The following is a 19,489-nucleotide window of genomic DNA, read 5'->3' as shown; positions in this document are numbered from 1 at the left end:
AAAGGTAATCATTATAGCATTAGCAGACTCTTGTTTATTTTCCCAACAAAAATCATATTCATTTAAGTTAATTTCACTCCAAATTTTGAACCTCGCCATCCATGCTGCCCCTATGAAATTGCTTTTTTTCCCCCGTAGTCTGAGAAACATTGCATTAATCAGCTATTTATTCCATAAATTATACCTCCTCTGCAACACATTCAAACTTTGCTTTACACCTGCAATGCATCAAGGCAGTGTTGGTAATGAACATGGAAGCAGTTCCTTTACACTACAGCGCTACAGGGGATATCATGAATATGCAACACTTTAATATTCATCATCTCAGGAGGACTTTTAGCACACCTGCAATGAGTTCTTCTTCTTTACTCTTTTGTTCTCTCATCACAGAACTTTTGCTTTTTATTGTTGAGCTGCTGCTGCATGTGAAATGAAATAATGATGCACTTTGGTTTCAAACTGAGAAGTATGTCTAGCAGTGGGATGTGGATATTTCAACCCGCGTGAGATCGCTTGAGCAGCCGAAGCTGATAGGACTTTGAATTGGATGCCATGTGACACAGCGCTATATGGATTAAACTGCGGTCTAGGCTGATGCGAAGAAACAGGAAATTATATGAGTAATGAAAGTCATAACGGCACCATTTTCTTTTACTGCTGCTGATCTGTCGTCTATGTTCTCTTTACCACTGTGGCTCCCCAGAGAGCGAGAAAGAGTGTGTCTGCGTGCGTGCGCGCGTCGGGATGTGTGCGCGCATGTGGCGATGAGACGGAAAGACAGAAAGGGAGCGAGTCGTATAACTTGATGATAGCACACTGCTGAGTTCAGCTCACTGGGTGTGAAATGATGATGATGATGAAGAGCAGATGTGATGTGAGTATACAAAGAACAGACACACACACACACACACACACACACTATCACACAAATATGAGGTAGTGATAGTAAAGCAAATATGAGCACCCTGGAGCGTTTTGACTTGTTAGGGTCCAGATGTCTGGTTGGCTCTGAGCTTTTGGCAGCCAGACAGAGCAGGAAAGGACAGACAGAAACACACAAACACACACGCAGATGCTTTCACACACAGTCTTTTTTACACACAGTTGTTCAGTGTTGTCCATTATGGATTCAGTGTTTAAAATGAAACACAAATTAGCAAAACAACAATAATCAAAATAATAATGGCTCTTAAATATATCCACGACTACCTTTCCCAGCCCATCACCAGTATGCTTCTCTTCAGCAACAACACTTGGGAGATTCTGACAGCACGACCCAGGCCGGCATTCATTCTGTGAAGGCAGCGGCCGTTAAAGTCCCACACCTGAAAAAAAGCCAAAATAACACTTAAATGCATTTTGACAACACCCTCAGCTGCTCATTAATGCAAATATGTAATCACAAGACAGCAAGTCGGTGCATTTAAGCATATAGATGTGGTCAAGATAGGCTGCTGGAGTTCAAACTGAGAATCAGAATGAGGAAGAAAGGGGATTTGAGTGACTCTGAATGTAGTATTGTTAGTGCCAGTTGGGCTAGTTCAGAAACTGCACAACCACAACCACCTCTAGAGTTTAAAAAGAATGGTCTGTAACCACTTGTTACAACCAGTTCGTATATTTCTGAATGCACAGCATGCTGAACCTTGAACCAGATGGGCTACAGCAGCAGAAGACCACACCGGGTGCCACTCCTGACAACTAGGAGTAGGAAACCGAGGCTACAGTTAACTCAGGCTCACCGTAACAGAAGACTGGATAAACATTGCCTGGAGGGAAAAGTTTCAATTTCTTCTGAAAAATTAGGATGGTAGAGTCAGAATTTACAGTAAACAACAGGAAAGCATGGCTCCATCCTGCCTTGTTTTAACTCTTCAGGCTGGGGGTGGTGATGTAATGATGTGGGGATATTTTATTTTTGGGCCCCTTAGTACCAGCCGAGCATGGCTTAAACACCACAGCCTACCTGAATATTGTTGGTGACCATGTCCATCCTTTTATGACCACAGCATACCCATCTTCTGATCCTCTGATCCTGCATTCTGATTAATCCAATAGAGCACTTCTGGGATGTGATGGAACAATAGATTCTCATCATGGATGAACTTTGTGATGCTGTCATGTCAATATGGACCAAAATCCCTGAGGGCTGTTTCCAGGACCGTGCTGAATCTGTGCCATTGAAGCAGCTCTGAAGGCAACCCAGTACTAGTAAGCTGTACCTAACAAAGCGCCCAATGAGTGCATGTTGCTTAAGGAAATTTACTAGAAATGGAATTACAGCTTCATTTTCTTGTCTAAAAAAGGATTTTAAAAAATAAATAAAAACGATGTGTGTTTTTCTACTTTTGAAAGTGTCATTTTTTCCCCCAAGGAGGGATAAGGCAACATGACATTAGCGCATTAATCCCCCGTCACAGCTCAGGCACCATTTCCTGTTCTGTGTCCAATTTTACACGATGACGCACTTTGCGTCTTTGTTTGTGCGATTTAACAAAGAAACACTGATTGTCTCAATGGGGACACTGTAATTAAAAGGTCAAAATTTCACATTTGGAATGGCCCTAACTGCTACACAACGGGTTCATTGTTGATGAAAATTGGAGCGATGATGCATCGTGTTACTAATTGGCCCAGGGGGGGCCCTGCTTCTTCTGCTGAGAATGACTTGTGTGGTTGTTTCAAGCAGCGGTGCAAGTATTTCTGACGCTTCTTGCACATGGATGCATTCTCACAAGGTCTCATGGGGTCAGAGAGCTGATGTGGTTGATTATATTGATTACAAAAATGCATAATTATTTTATTTATTCGCAGAGAACTACTGCAGTAAGCTCGAAGTCATTAAAAACAGTCTCAGAACGCCACATATGGCAAGCTGTTTGCACATTTAATACCTACACTGAATGTGTATTGCAGAAATCTGTAATTCAATTCTTCGGAGCCCAAAAAGAACATTTCAGATATCTACAAGGTCGCTGTCTCTCGGAGAAATGGTGTCCATTTAAGTGCACTGCACATTCACTTTCAGATATTCTTAATTGCATTTTTCACATCCAAAATGAACATGGGCTGAATCTGCAGTGGAATTACTACTTGGAAAAACTCCCATTTCGCATATCTAAAATTAATTTCTGATTAGTCACAATTCTGACTGAAGATATATTTAATTCCCCTCAATTCGAGATAACTGCATTCTCCTCATTATACATTTTAAATGAGGGGTTAACTAGTCAGAATGAGGTTGTAGATATCTTGAGCTGTAATTCTAACTATTCAAAATGATGTTAATGATATCTCAGAGTTTCCTTTTCTATAGCTGAAATGTAATTATGGATATCTTGAATTAGAGTTTCCATTAGTTGAAATTACATTAAAAAATATCTGTAATTCAGTCAGAAGCTCCTTTGTGTGTGAAGCAGGGGCAGCTTGGGATTCAAACATAATGTCACTGCAAACATCTGGAAACAAATAAAATAGAAAACGGAAATTTCTATGAGCGAAATCTACTGAACAAAGCTCACAAGTGCTTCAAACTCCTGGATGATAAGCTCTTTGTTACATGTTCAGTAATGATTAAAACTCATTATTATGTTTGAGATATTCACAGCTGTTATTTTTGTAGTAAAAACTGGATTGCAAACACATGTGCTAGTCTGATTCTTCTGAAATGATTCCACAAAAATTTGGTAAAAAATCAACATTAATATTTGTAACATTATTTCCAGACACTGAAACTTAACTAGAGCTTACTAAATGAGGAAATGGCTTGCCAGGCAAAAAATCTTTAAACAACCAACAAAGAAGAAACTGTGAAAGACGGGATTCTGCCCCAAGGAGATCCAGTGACAAACAACAGTGCAAGAAAACAGATTTGGCTTATAAATAAATATTTAGATCCAATGAATCAAATCTTACTGATCTCATTTACATTTGTCAGGGTACGCAGGATATGCTATAATGTGTAATCCTGCCTGTGTACACTGCCACAGTGAATATTACATCGAAACAATCCAGATGTGATTGAAATGCAGACTTTCATTTTTCATTCAAGGAGTTTGACCAACATTTTGTTTTACCAATTTAGGACAGTTAATGCTGTTAATACATAAACAGTGGCTCGAAAGTAACCAGCATAATTTTAACTGGAAGTATTGTTCAACACTTCTTATGCTTTATTTATCATGAATCACTGGCCGCACCCAGGTGAGGCTTCGTTTAAACCTCTGAAAATTGGGGACTGTGTATAAAAATGATTGTAACTCCTAAATAGTTAGTCCGCTACTTTTGTAAAACCTTTTGAATTAAAGCTGAAAGTCTGCACTCACTGTTTATTTGACTTATAACCCACTGTGGGGGTGTACAAGGCAAAAATACAAAAACTGTGTCATTGTCCAAAACATTATGAGCCCAACAGTACGTATTGTGGCACATGGAGTGCTTTTCACTGCATATACAATCACTCACACCAGTATTCATATTAATGAAGATATAAACTTGGAAAAAAATATCTTAATATTGTAAAGTGATAAAATAACAATACAGCAAACAAAAAATATTCTTCCTCACTCTGAAAAATATTCAGCATTGCCATAAAGCAGCCCACAGTGCCCACATCAGCTTGACACAGCTAGAGATACAAATGGGAAGACTAAATGATACTGCTAAACCTAAATTCTTAGGAATATTGTTTGTCTTACAGCGTATATCATCTGATAATCACCTCTGATAGTCTCCAACACCTGAGCAAAAACACTATTTGAATTCACAGTAAGCCAGTGGAGGATTGGCAAGTACCTTTAGACCCATTAGACACAAACGCCAACCATTTTACCATTTTGGGGGGAAATTTGTGCCAGTTTGTCAAAGAGCTGGTGTTGTCCCTTCAAATCCACGTTTGGCCATTAGCCAACAGTTAATCACACAATAATCTAACACAGTGAGTCGCAGCTGATGTAAATGTAACCATGTTGGTTTGCAGCTGCACACATCTATTTTGTAGTGCCCATATCAGGAGTAAATACAACAATTTCCTAGAAACATTGTTCTAAAAAGCTGCTACTCCACATTAATTCACACTTTACTTTTGCATTTCACTCAGGCTTTAACATTTCCATGAGGACTGGCCTGCAGCTGTACTGTGCGTCTTCATAGCCATACAAATGCGTGTGTGCGTGCGTGCGCATGTCCACCTACTTTGACCTCTCCGTCGGCGCCCGCAGTAAACAGTCGGGTCTGCGTACCGTCCAGGGCCATGGTGGAAATCTCAGCATCACCATGGCAACGGTGGAACTGCTTGACCTTTTGTCCTGTGTCAGTCAGCCAGAAGATCACAGAGGAGGCAGAGTCGCTGCTGACTACCTGCAGAGAGAGTTTGATCCATGTTATGCTACAGCAAAGGCACTAATGCATTCTTTAATGATGCTCACACAACCAATCCATTCTCCACGCTTATTTTAGCGCTAAGCCACCGCTGAAGAAAACATAATGGGAACAAGAGGAGGAAGAAAAACACGAGTGTCGCACAATAGGTGCTCATTTTCACTTGTTTGGTGTCTGCTGCTGCGTAAGTGGGAAACAGCTTGTTAAGAGGAGTGTGAAGAACTGGAGAACTTACCTATTGTACTAATTGTACATGTGGAAACACAAAGAAATAAAACAGCAGGTCACAGAAGACCATGTCACTAGCATACCTGTCTGAACCGACTGTTATACAGCACACAGGTAACAGGATGTTCATGGCTGCAGGTCTTCTTCTCCTCCCTCTTGGATTCCAGCAGGAGAAGCAGGCTGTTGAATGAAAGCACGAGGTGCTGGCACTCCTCATTGAGAAACAGGAAGGGGTGTGTGTCCCCCTGTATGTTTGGAAAGACACCGGCCAGACGGTGTGTGCACAGCTGGCTGGACACGTCCCACAGACAGAGCACCTGGAAGGATAATAAGGGCTCTTATATGTGTCTGTGTCTGTGCTTAAGGGCAGATATTTTGGTACATATCCACATGTTCCTAAAAAAGAAAAGTGCCACTAAAACCTATCACTCCTACAAAAAACTTTTATTCAGTGATTACCAAACAAATACAGTCGTTGCACCATGAAGAACTGCTCCTCTGGTTGCAGTTTTAGTGGCACTTAGGAGTTCACAAGAACTCCGCCATATTGCTTCTAACGGCAACAACATGCCTGTCGCTGCTCCAGAAATTCTTTCAGAGTGAACTGAGGTAAAGCCTTCAGAGTTTCTTGCAGTGGCAGATGGTGTTTGAGCAGAGGCAGATGGAACATAAATCACTTCTAAAATATTCATTCTCTTCAGAAAAGCCAAAGAGAAGGCAAACATGCACGGTGCTACAACAGGGAGAGGAAAAGCAACAGAAGCACCAACATCCTCTTTGCATCAGAAAATAAAACAAGGCTTTAAAAGAAACACCAGCTGACAGTGGCAAGAAAAATGTGAAACAGGCTCGTCCCCAACACCTCGTTCGTCTGCAGTAATTAAAGCAAGGAATAACAATTAATATTACAGTTACGGGGCTCTTCATCTCTACATTACCTGCACTAGCAGCGGGTCTGCGCACCCACAGAAGGGCACTCCTACCTTATCTTTGGAGTAGCTGAGGAGTTGTTGCTTGGTCTGCAGGAAGCAGACGGCGATGACGGGGCTTGTGTGTCCACCAAGGGCGCACACCGGCTCAGAGGTCACGTAAGGATTCCACAGCAAGACGTGATGATCCACACCTGCTGTGGCTACAACCAATCAGAGGCACCGTTCAGACCTGGAAGTAACATGCTTCTTTGTGATCCTAACACAAGTGGACAGCTCCAGGCATGTTAGTTCACACCTGGCATGAGAATGCATGTCCAGTGTCTTCCGGTGTCACTTTCCCTCTCGATATGGAGATAATCATTTACATGACTTCCGTTTGCAAATGAAGATCAAATGCCCGCATGGGCCCCCTCCAAGTCAAATCCACCCCACGATGAGCCCACCTGTGATTAAACAAACAGGTTTACTCACTATTTATTTATTTACATGCACAGTTGGCCGACAGCCTTATGCAAAAATCGGTCAGATCTCAGTGCATTCCGACTTGGAGATAACTGCATGTTGATTCTAGTCGCAGGTCCGGTCAAACGTAGGTTTCAGAAATGAACTTGTGCGGGACTTTGATCTCGAGTCTTCGCAAATTTAAATTATGTACAGCTCACTCGCATACAGAGCGAGGTAGTGAGATCCAATTACAGGTGGTCACTCGAGATGCATTTTAATCCCAAGGGTGAACTGACATACTTTGAGGTGCCCACCTGTGATCAGATCATCAAAAGAGACATTTCAGTGCCAGGTCTGAACAGCTCCCAAATTAGCGGAGAGATTAATTGCAGTTATTTCCAGGGAACAATACCGCTCCCAGCCCCCTCCACCACCACAACCAATTTACTGTTCAATGAGGCATTTGACAGTTTTGATGATACATTGTTAGTAAATTTAAGTTGATTGATTGAGAACTGTAAAAGCATTCACGTTTTTACAATTATTTAGAAGCACATGCTATGGTACATTAGACATTTAATAGATAGTGTACAATTATTAAAGGTTTTTTTATGTTGATGAGCGTGTAAAACCTCTAAGTTAAACCTGAAATTAAAAGCTTCAAGTGAATAAATATGATTCATATACACTCATGGTAAAAACAAAGTGCAGCCTCTTTCATTCAAGGTTCTATCAGGCATAATAAAAAGGCAGCGTAATACAATCTGAGGTTAATACGACCTTAAGTGAACAACAACAAACAAAATGACAAAACATGACATATTACACTGTGTACAACCTTACTGCTTCCATAGGAATTAAGAAGGTAATTAGCAGCCAGGTGCTAATAATCAAATGTACCTGATTAAGTGACCATTTGCATGTAAAAGCAGAAGGTTTTGGCCATAATGCACAGCGCCATCAACGCAAGCATACTTAATGTCGAGCACGGAGGTGGAGGGCTGATGATCTGAGCTTGTTTTGCAGTCACAGGACCTTAGGATCATTGAGTGGACAATGAACTGAATACTAACATATTAGAGTCACATGTGAGGCCTTCTGTCTGACAGCTAAAGCTTGTCATCCAGAACAGTGATGCTTTGAATCATGAGGAGCACATAGTTTTTTACATATTTCTGCATTTTATCTCAGTTTTTGTGAAATAAAATTTGTGTCAGAGTCTTCATCTGAGGTTGCATTTGCCAAATTTCAATTCGTGGTAAGGACCAAATGATTTTTATCATGTCTTGAAATTGAAATTTTACCATGACTCTGTGTCATCATACTTTATGTTGTACAGCTACTTCATTTGGACCCACCTAACAGGCCGAGTCCAATATGGAAGTCGACGTCCCACACACCGCCCTTTGTAGAGTAAGAAGTGATTCGTAGGCTCGTGCTTTCCTTGTCCCTCCAGCCGATCACCATGCTGCTCTGTGGTGCGATGCTGCACGACACAAAGGCCTCAAGTGAGCCCAGGTAACGCACTGCAAGAGGCATAATAGTCAGAAAAGTGAAAGTAAATCAGAAGTTGCATACTGTAGTTAGCTTGACTCCATCCAGAAAAAAGCAAGTAGATAGTAAGACAGTATATTAACATTTCTGCAGTTTATGTTATTGTAAATTTCTGCTTAGCATTAGGAGCTGCTTATTTGTCATCGTCTTCCAATTCACAATAACTACAACTGGTTTCATCATAAAGGAAAAGCTGTATGGCTTGTACAAACACAGCAATAGGCTTTTTATCTACAAACTAATTTCAAGAGAAGAAAATAATCCTAAACAATAGCTGCTGCCTTCCTGTGTAAACAGCAAAAGTTACTGGCAGAGTGACTAAATTAGTTTCAAACTTAACAAATTCAATATAAAAACAACATTGCAACATATTTTGATGATGACACACTGCTCATCTTCTTTCATTTCCTCAAATTACATCCTTCTCCCTGCTGATGCCAAAATGCTCTCACTAGCACGGCTCCAAAGGATATCCATCCACTCTCTGAAACGGTTGCGCTAAATGTGCAATGACCGCAGCCGTATAGTAAACCGACCAATTCTCAGGAGCTCAATATAGCATAGAATTAGGCGGTTATGATTTGCTCACTGGTATTACAGAAAACGTAATGGATCTTGCATCACCATCTATCTCAATTAAGACTTTGATTGAGACCGGCTAAATTGGTTGCCACATGTCTCTATTAGAGGCTGCTTAACTTTCAAAGCCTGCACAAGCTAAGGGCTGGTTCTGAGATGGCATGTGACAAGTCGTAGGTCAAACACTGGCTGGAGAGCTTGGGGCAAATAATTGTATCTGAATGCACTTCACGCATCCCATCTTTGCTCCGCTCCGTGAATTTAAGAGATTAGTGGATTTTCAGACAGCGCGTTGTGACTCATCATCGATTAATGATCCCTTCTCTTATTCATTGACAAGCACAGCTCATCAAACTAGTTGTGATGCAGACTCAGATACAGAACATCTGCTTCCTTAGCCGGTGCTGCAGCTATTCTCGCACTTTCACTGCTGAGATTGGAAATAACACAGAAACAGCAGGAGTCACTGCGTGTTTATATCAAAGCAAACTTCTCGTGTTGTGCAATAAATCGCTCCACGTTATGGGAGATTTTTATGTTACCTACACGCTCTCTCCATCACTAACACACCCCTTCCTTGCACCTCTCATTCTTTGCCTTTATAGGTCTGTTGTCCATCCCAATTTCCTCCTAATTTGCTCTCAATTTCCCCTCACTGATCCACCGCTGTCTCTCTCTCATTCCTCTCCTACTCTCTCTGGTGGCCCATGAGCCTGAAGGTTTGGAGGTCTGGATAACCAGGCATGTCTAATGGTACACAGCCCACTCATACTGCAGGGTGGGAAACTTCAAAAGAAAAAGCACCAGCACCCCAGAGGTATGCAAACACACACACATGCATTCACGCGGGCTGCCTTTACTTACAGTCAGAAATGACGACACACACGCCCACACACAAACAAGCGTCCTCTTGCCGATTCACGTGCATGTGCACACACAGATTGTAAAATTTTCATTTAACTAAAGCTTTTAATGTTTCGCCATTGTATCCTTTGTTTCCCCATTCTTTGTTATTCCCTTTTCCCCATTCATTGGGCTTATTTATACGTGCTTTATTCTTGTTTTCACTTTTATCAGGATCCCCCCCCTTTTCAGCCGATCCAGCCTCGGAGCGTTGTCTCGGCTGAATCATTATCAAACAGCCCGATAACTCTTCAGAGAGCCTCTGTCCAAATGATGCAATCGAGATAAAACTAAGCGACCTCTTTGTTACCCACGCTGAGCTGCAGTGGGGTGGGGGGGTTCTCAGCAGGCCAGACCTCAAGCTCCTGACTTTATATCAGCAATAAAAAGTCTGGCTATGAAGGGAATGACTCAGGACTCACTGCATGTGTGTCAGCGTGCGTGCATCAGTGACCGGGACACACCCAGGCGTTTTCATTGTGTTGCATAAGCTGTTATTGCAACGACACCGGAGAGGTGACCAAGCAAGCCTGTGGCTCTCATCCCAGGTGTGAAGGGTAAAGTGTGTCTGTGTTTGTATGGGTGTGTTAAGTAGGTCTGACACCCAGAATGTGTTGTTTCTATCGGATATACTCCTGATTTCATTCTGACCTGATACTGGAGAGCTTCTTTTTTTTTTTTTAACCTGAGGCTGAATACAGTTGTGCACAGGAATGACAAACAGAAGCATTTGGGTTCTGATTATCGCTGCTCATGCAGGCTATTTCAGCTGGCTCCTTCTTTTGCATATCATACGAAATAGCAGATGTGCAAACAGAGGAGTTTTCACTGGGACAAGACAACAAAAGAGAAACTACAGCTGCAACAAAGACATGCACTTTTACAAGAATGTTAGGCTATAATTAAAGAGAGAGGGGTTTTTTAGTATGCGTATGTCTCTTTGTTGGTTTGTGTGTGTGTGTGTGTGTGTGTGTGTGTGTGTGTGTGTGTGTGTGTGTGTGTGTGTACTTTCTACCTTTTCTAACCCACCCAGGCGCGTGTGCTTGGTGTGTCACGGTGTAACAGGAGCGATGCTTGCCTTTGGCCAGATCATCCCAAAGGATGATGTCTGCTGAGTCAGAGTCTGTCCTCAGACTGAATCTCTCAAACAGGAAGATCTGGGCTGAGGTGAAATATAAAGCACTGACCTGGGAATATACACAGACACTCACAGTCGTTGGGCAGTAGACCTGTTCGATTCAGATTTATTTATGTAGTGCCAAATCACAACAACAGTTGCCTCAAGGCGCTTTATAATGTAAGGTAAAGACCTTACATTTTTTAGCTCATAGGGGGTCACTTTGCGACAGTGGGGAGGAAAAATGCCTTTTTAACAGGAAGAAGCCTCCAGCAGAATCGGGCTCGCAGACAGGCAGCCATCTGCCGTCACGGTTGGGGGTGAGGGGAAAGAGAAAGAGAAGAAAGAGAGCATATGGATGCAGGACAAAACACAGACTAAGGGAGAGACAACACAAGGATTTAATGACATGCTGCAGTGGTTTATAAATAGGAAGAGAAAAGAGGCAAGTGGAGCATAAGTGCTCATTGCATCACACAAAGTCCCATAGCAGCCTGAACCTATAGCAACATAATGAACACATACAGTATGTGGATAATGAGGATAACGCCTTCCTCTCTTGCTCTTTAGTAAACTAGTTCATGCATTTACTACTTCTAGGCTAGACTACTGTAATTCATTATTATCAAGATGTCCTAAAAACTCCCTAAAAAGCCTTCAGGTGATCTAAAATGCAGCAAGAGTACTGGCAGGGACTAAAAAGAAAAACATATTTATCCCATATTGGCTACCTTTTATTGGCTCCCTGTTAAATCCAGAATCAAATTTCAAATCCTTCTCCTCACATACAAGGTCTTGAATAATCAGCCCCCATCTAATTAGAAAGGCCTGGTGCCTGAATCACCCCATTAGAGAAATCTTTCTCTCAGACAGTGGGATATGTAAAAGTAGAATGGGAGGCAGAGCCTTCAGCTTTCAGGCCCCTCTTCTGTGGAACCAGCTCCCAGTTTGGATTTGGGAGACAGACACCCTGTCTACTTTTGACATTAGGCTTAAAACTTTCATTTTTAATAAAGCATATATTCCACTAGTTATGCCACTATAAGCTGCTGGGATGTTTCTTCTTCAACACTCTGCATTTACTCATTAGTTATAAATTTCTCCTCCGTTGCAGCAGATGGGTACCCCTCCCTGGGCCTGGTTCTGCTGGTGGTTTCTTCCTGTTAAAAGGGGGGGTTTTTTTTGCTTCCCACTGATGCCAACTTCTTGCTCATATCTTCTGTGGATTATTGTAGGGTCTTTACCTTACAATATAAAGTGAATTGAAGCGACTACTTGTGATTTGGTGGCATATAAATAAAACTGAATTAAGTTCTTTTTCTTTTCTTCTCATTCATTTGCTTTTCTTTGTATGTGTGTATTACCCATCCTCCAATGTCTCCTATAGTGAGAACAGCCTGGTCAGGGTTACAGGGATCTACCCAGTAGTCTAGACACCAAGGAGTAAAGTTCAAGCCCTAGAGTAGATAAGAATATATGAGATATATTGCCAGTTCTTATGTTTTTAATAATGCAATGGAATCAAGCTGATGGTAATATGAAGATAACACAAAGCACTGAAAAACGTCTCATTGTTACCTGGAGTTTACACTTGCAGCTGAAGGTCTTTTCACACACGAAGTCATAAAAACACACCTCTTTACTTGTGAAACCCACAGCTATCTGAGACTAAAGAAAATGTAGAAAACACAGAAACATGGAGACATGCAACCTGTCCCTATTATATAACAAGGATTTAGCAGTTTGCCAAACTGTTAATTAATGCACAATGGGGGAAAAAAATCCTCATGTGTTATTCAACGCGGTTATACAATACAGAATATGGCATCCATAAATCTGTAGTTTAAAGAAATGCCAATTAAAACTTACAATCAATTATTGATGGTGTTATTACTAAAAAATGTATGTTTACTTTCTGATCTTTATGCACCAGCTTCGTGTCTGAAACCCAATTAACCAAAGCCACAGATCAATAATTCATTAATTGAGTGGAGTATTTGTTTACCTCTGTGCCGTACAATATCTGCCCCAGTAAATGAGGCTACTTATCAGTTATTAAATTATAAATCCATTTCTTTGAATAATATTTCTTGAACTACGCTTCAGGAGCCACGATGCAGCAGTAATCGATGAGAGGACTGATTAATTGTTAAGTATGCATCTCTCAGTATGTTGATAGGTTCACCTTGTCCACGTTTTGCAGCAGCACCACATCTGTGACCCAGAGGTCCTTGGGTGCGACTGTGCTGTTCTGCAGTCGATGAGTGTGCAGAAGGGACATGTCCTCCACATCCCGCAGTCCTACGTTTCCTCCTTTACTCACAGTCAGATACTGACCTGAACTCTGCAGGTACAGCACCTGAGGAGACCAGAGGTTATTACAAGCAAAACATTTAAAGAAAATATCCACAGAAAGACTACAATTCACACTTCCCCGTAACACCAGCCTTTAGCTTTATGCCCCAATGAAGTTTGCTACATTAGAGGGTGGCGTTATTTATTAAAACCTGAGGAGACAGCTTTTAAAAACCAATTTAAAATATTAATTATGGCTTGAATTTTCCTCTTCTCGCTGGCTACTTTATAACCGCAGAACTACCCTAATATAAGTTCTCTAAAAACGAGCCCCTACTAAATCTTCCACTCATTGGATGCAGGTGAATAAAAGGAGCCATTCTGTGCTGAATCTAATAAAATTGAGAATTAATCATTACAGGAGTTATTGGGTGAACAAAACTTGGAGCTGCAAAAAATAAATTAATTCATTTTAAAAGCTTGAAGCTGACTGCATCTAATGAGCAAGAGACAAAATAGATCTTTGATGAAAGGTAGTTTATTAAAATTTCACAGCAGAGGTAAGAGGTCAGATGTTCTGCAACGTAATTACTGTCTTCTCCCTTTCCCCACAGTGTACCTTTGTAAGATCTCCCGGATTCGCATGTCATTTATCCATAATTATTATAATTACATATTGATATACAGCTGGTGAGTAACTGATATAATGTGTTTATCTGTAGTGCGACCAAAGGGCTATCATTTTGGGGCTCTTTTAGCAGCTTTTTCATTGCTTTAAAAGCTGGAAGACAAAACTATTATTCAATTTGAAGTATGTACCCAATGAAGTATCTAGTAACTGTAACTGCTAAATGGTAACAAAATAACTTTTATACTTAACAGTATATGGTATACTGTAGTACTTAAAGTATTTCAGTGTATGCAATAGATTCCCATTTAGCTTGTAATAGGGAAAATCGACATTCAGGAAGAAATGGTGGTAGATGAAACAAATAATATAGGACCATGTGAAATGGGCAGGTGCAAATACCTGGGGGAACTCCGACAAGGACAAGCATTTCAGAAATAGCATGTCTGTGGGGTACTGCTGGTCAGCAGCACTGAGTGGTCAAACAAGGGACAGACTGTCCACAAGGTCTCGGGGATGTGCTTGTATTACTAAAACCTCGCAATACTGGCACCAAGGGGTACTTATAGTATTACAACCATGCTGTAGGCAGGTATCTTTACTATTAGAGCTGTTGTGTTTGTGTGTGTCTGACTTATCAGAGTTATGTGGAATAATAACACAATAACATGACAGAGCAGCTCTAGAAGTGACTTTGAGGAAGAAAAAGATGCAAGATAATGTGTATTCTAACTGTATGATCCATATAATACTGCAATGTAATGTAATGTAAAGTAACATGAAAATAATATTACGTTTACCGCAGCTGTTCCGTCATATTGTCGTTTCCTCAAAATCACTTCCATTGTGTTTTGTAGGGGTTATATCTCTCTCTCTCTCTCTCTCTCTATATATATATATATATATATATATATATATATATATATATATATATATATATAGTTGCAGTGCCCAACAGTTTGGTCTACAGTTGTAGCATACATAAAGCAAATATTAATATTTGGTGTTACCATTTAATGAGTACAAGTCCAGAATTCACTCCTTTTAGCTCAGTTTTGGTCTTCACCAAGCCCTGAGTGCAAAAAATGCAAAAGCTGCAGGCTGTTGGTGGATTTGTCACCATTAGTAACCACTTCCTGCTTTGCTACAGATTTGACAGGGTTATAGATACAGTACATTGTTTCCATAGTCTCTATTTGATACTTAACTAGTGGAGTAATGGTCAGAAATGAAAGCTATCTAAGCAACAATACTCTGCCTCTTTAAGGCTGTCAAACCTTCCAGGCACTTGGAAAACAACTGACACAACAGTCTGACATTTCGACATCCTCGGGATTGAAAGATTAAAGTGATGAGCCTTCACTTTATCCAAAGCGGTGGGGACTTCATACCGGCTGCTTCATTTACATATTAATTGATAGATGTTAAAGGAGTCCAGAGCCATTTATCTCCAAAGGAGTGAGCCATTTTGATGAGCAAGACCCTAATACTTTTTGAACGTTTCCTTGCACAATGTTTAATAATGTGCAATTCCATCCAGTCAGCAGAGTTCTGGATTCTCTAGACTGCCAATGTCAAAATGTTTTCAGATAACATGCAGAGGGTCATTGGTTTAAAAAAAAAAAAAAAAAGGCAACATGCTATGACTCTCATAACAAACTTTTCTTTGTGTAAGTCTCTACTAGGTTAAATGACCTTTTACCTTTTGAACAGGGTCTCGATGTGGACAGGTGAGGGTGCGTGGTGGCTTCCAGCAAGGCGCACTAACAGTTTTGCTGTTCTTGAATTTATTGGAAAGCTCCAGCAGCAGAAATGAGCACAGGCCTCCCCAGTCAATGCATTCTTTCTCCTTTGAGGTGTCGCTGTCCAGGAGGAGGCCACTGCGCTCTTGACTGAGAACCACGCTGTCGAACAAGAAGCCATATTCCTCCTTGGACCCGTGGCCAACTGATGACCAAGCAAGATCGATGAACTGAATTCGGGACAAGGAGCGGGATGCACCTGAGAAGTCCTGCATTCAACAGCAACAGGACTGTGAGATATTGCACAATCTTGGCACACAGCTGAATACAGCCAACTAGTGCAGTCCCAGCATCAGCAAAGTTGGTCAATCATGAGTGTAGACTATGTAAAAGATGGAAGTAGCTTCATGCTATTTAAAGCCTCCCTTTTTTTTGCCCCAAAAGTACCCCCACTTTATAGAAGTCCATGAGCACTTTAACCTCAGTAAACAATGTCTTCAATCTCTTTGAAACTGTTAGCTAAAACTAGTTCATCTCTTAGCTATTATAGTAAGGCATAAGACTAATACCTAAGGTTAGTTTCAAGTCTCAGTTATTGAAGCAAAGTATAAGACTGACAGCTAAGACTAGTTTCAAGTTTAAGCTATTGTAGTGTGGTGTAAGGCTAATAGCTAAGATTAGCTTCAAGTCTTAGCTGTTGTAGCAAGGTGTTAGACTGATAGCTAAAACTGGTTTCATGTCTTGGATACTGTACCATGGTGTTCATTTTGTAACTTATGGTCCCCATTTAGAATGGAACACACAATAACTCAAGGTGTGTTTAAGACTGTGGCTACACTGTGACAGGAAATTGGTGCAGTTCAGGACATCACAAATAAGCAACTTACTTCCAGGTGGCTACCTCCATCTATTATTCATCAGTTATGAGAAGAACCCAAAAATTAGGGCAGTACTTGAACAAATTAACTGAAAACCAGCTGTATATACTCCAGTAAGCTTAAAGTAGATAGGATGTAGAGAACATACCTGAACCCTATGATTTCTTAGTAAATCCCTGAAGAATTCCCTTGTTTGTATAGCATTTCTAATCAGATCTAGGGGTATGGTTCTATACTGTCAAAATTGGAGATAAATGATTTAACCCTGTTCTTTAAATGTGAAATAAAGGTTCTGTAATACAAGGCTGTCAATAGACCGACTTGAAATCAAAGACTCACAAGGAAAAGGTTCTGTAACTTTCTATAATCCTCAGCGTTCATTCTGCTTTCAAGCTGTGCCACCTCCATTCTTGTTCCCATGGTTACAGCTCAGACCTGTCAATCAATCAGCAATAAACCAGGTGAGGTCAAGGAGGTAAAATGCGTGTCTGTATGCAGGTTTGTGTGGAATAGGAATAAATTTATATAATATTATATATATATATATATATATATATATATATATATATATATATATATATATATATATACACATGTCACAGAATAAAATAGATCTATATGTTACATGACAAAACAAGATGTACTCAGACCAAGTAATCCCTCAATAACCTGCCATATCTATTTCACATGGGTTGTCATGCCACCATGATCATACAGCAAGGCCACAGCAGCAGCTTATTGTTGCCTCTTTTCACTGTTGGATAGCATGCAAAGGTTTCCGCTATTTTCCCAACTGCAAGACTTTAGGAAGTAGCCAAAAAGGTGCCCCCCCCCCCCAACTTCTCAGAAAGGCAGCGGGTTGCCAAAGTATGTCGAGTCTGTCATATCCGTTAGTGTGAAATAAAATACAGTCAGATAGATGGAGAGAATAAAAGTGTGAATAAAAGGGAATGATTTCTGAAATTGTTCTGTGCTGAAATTAAAAGCGCATTTGAAGTCAAAGGGAGAAAGTTTCTTTTTAACTCCAACTCTCCTACAAAACACTCCAAGGGGCAGCGGGGCGGCAAACACTGTTTCATTTTTAGCACGGCATAAACGTTTATGAGACAAATTCACTGGATGTGGCATCAAACTGAACAGAGATTTAGATGACAGGCTGTGTAATGAAAGCAAAGGGAAAAAAAGAAATAAATCAATGCTTTGCTGCAGCTATTATCTTTTTTTATAACAGTGATGAACTTCAGTGTGATCTTGACATGATAGTTAAACCAGACAACAGACAACAGGTTCGCAGTAGACCGCAAGATGACTTTATACTACTGTAATATTTAAAAGAATGCCGATACTCTTGGGACAATTTCTTCACATCTTGTTTGTGAGCGTGATAACTTCTAATCAACCACATCCTGACTCGTTTTGTGGCACGCCGCTGGCTTCAGTCTGCATGCGACTGCACAGACGCAACTCTATAAAGAAAAATGAACACAGAAAGCTTGATGCGCTGTCCAAATTGCTGCTGCTTGAAAGGTAAGAGGCATTTCTTATGAATGCATCCACCTCTGAGAAAGACTCCTTTTGCAATCTTTTAGCAAACGCACTTATCAGGGTTGCCTCTCCTCTTCCTGGATGGTCACTTTTGCTCCAGTTAGTCCTCTCAAAACTGTCACTGTAGTACTTCTGAGTTTTTAAAAGGACATGCAGTTAACTTGTCCGTCAACAAAGCATCTCAGCTCCACGCTGTAACTGTGTAATGGCAGACCTCGCCTTCCAGTATACACATGCATGTCAAGTCAAGCATGTTTTCTTCTCAATCACAAAGTTCAAACAGTGAAACCGAACACAACTTAACACTTAATAACAAATTCAAACTTACCATTCAGTTTCACCTCTCATTCTGTAAGGGGTGTCTGTAGTATATTGTCCAAAGAGTCCAGCTCTGAGGTGTTGGAAACACCACTTTCAAATGTGTGACATTTCAAACAAATCCTCACCTTCTGGCTACTCCGTCTTAGCAATGGCCGCCTCTCGTCTGCAGGAGACTTGCCGATTCGAGCCTGAAGTTTGTGTCCAGAGGTTATTCTAAGCTGGCAACGTCTAAGAAGCAATCAACGCCAACAGCCCTGACTGCAGGCACACACACCCACAGAGAGTTAACAAACTGCCCCCCAGTAGCCCAGACAGTGGCAGAGGCCACACACACACAACAAATCTTTTATTATCCTTCACTCTTAAAGACTCGGGCTAAGTTTCCTGGCAACCGAGTAGTCAAAAAGAGTTGTGAGAGTTTGTGAGTCCAGGTCTATTGTCAGTATGCGTGCGCGTGTATCCTTTCTATTCTCAGATTAGGCACAGGAGCGAACATAATGTGTGTGAGAGTGAGGTGCAACAACGCCACATACAACAACACGATTCACACAAAAATTCCACGGCGACTGATAATAAAAGAAAAATACTGACGTGAACCTGAACAAAAATAAAATACACACAAAGCAGCTTTACAGCATCATTCAAATGCCTGTGAGAGGGCATCCTGCAGGTCAATTGTTGCGATGCACACACAGACACACACATATAGAGAGAGAGAGAACAAAGTATCTCAGGGATTTGTTAAACTCAAACAAATCGATAGCTCGTATGGTGGAAAGCATCAAACAGTAAATCCAACAAAGATGTAATCACTGCCCTTCCTTCCTGCTGCTCCAGTGACCATGACCAATCTCCGTGTGTGACTTAATGGTCTTGAATAACTTGAATTAGCTGATTATGGCGGCCGTCAACAGTGACAGGATCGGAAAATTAGGTCTCAGCAA

General features: G+C 40.9%; 1 protein-coding gene across 4 annotated transcripts in view; it reads right to left on the bottom strand.

Moving 5' to 3' along the window:
- Positions 1–18,902, bottom strand: part of LOC116330347 (WD repeat-containing protein 49-like) — a 35,383-nt gene extending 16,481 nt beyond the window's left edge. For 2 of the 4 annotated variants that reach the window (XM_039622460.1, XM_039622463.1), the window contains exons 1-12: positions 18,553–18,902; positions 17,019–17,114; positions 15,762–16,070; positions 13,322–13,495; positions 12,715–12,804; positions 12,501–12,593; positions 11,035–11,206; positions 8,342–8,509; positions 6,591–6,739; positions 5,691–5,924; positions 5,194–5,358; positions 1,210–1,325 (exon numbers count right to left, since the gene is read on the bottom strand). In XM_039622460.1, the coding sequence (XP_039478394.1) occupies positions 1,210–1,325; positions 5,194–5,358; positions 5,691–5,924; positions 6,591–6,739; positions 8,342–8,509; positions 11,035–11,206; positions 12,501–12,593; positions 12,715–12,804; positions 13,322–13,495; positions 15,762–16,070; positions 17,019–17,099 (1,751 nt within the window). In that variant the 5' untranslated portion in view covers positions 17,100–17,114; positions 18,553–18,902. The remainder of the gene's footprint in view (positions 1–1,209; positions 1,326–5,193; positions 5,359–5,690; positions 5,925–6,590; positions 6,740–8,341; positions 8,510–11,034; positions 11,207–12,500; positions 12,594–12,714; positions 12,805–13,321; positions 13,496–15,761; positions 16,071–17,018; positions 17,115–18,552) is intronic. The other 2 variants (XM_039622461.1, XM_039622462.1) reach the window with 2 other exon arrangements.
- Between the last annotated feature and the right edge of the window lie 587 nt (positions 18,903–19,489).

The sequence above is a fragment of the Oreochromis aureus genome, linkage group 14, assembly GCF_013358895.1.
Source record: "Oreochromis aureus strain Israel breed Guangdong linkage group 14, ZZ_aureus, whole genome shotgun sequence".
Classification (NCBI taxonomy): Eukaryota; Metazoa; Chordata; class Actinopteri; order Cichliformes; family Cichlidae; genus Oreochromis; species Oreochromis aureus.
The sequence above is the reverse complement of the archived record's forward strand: the minus strand, read 5'-3'. Positions and strand labels throughout refer to the sequence as shown.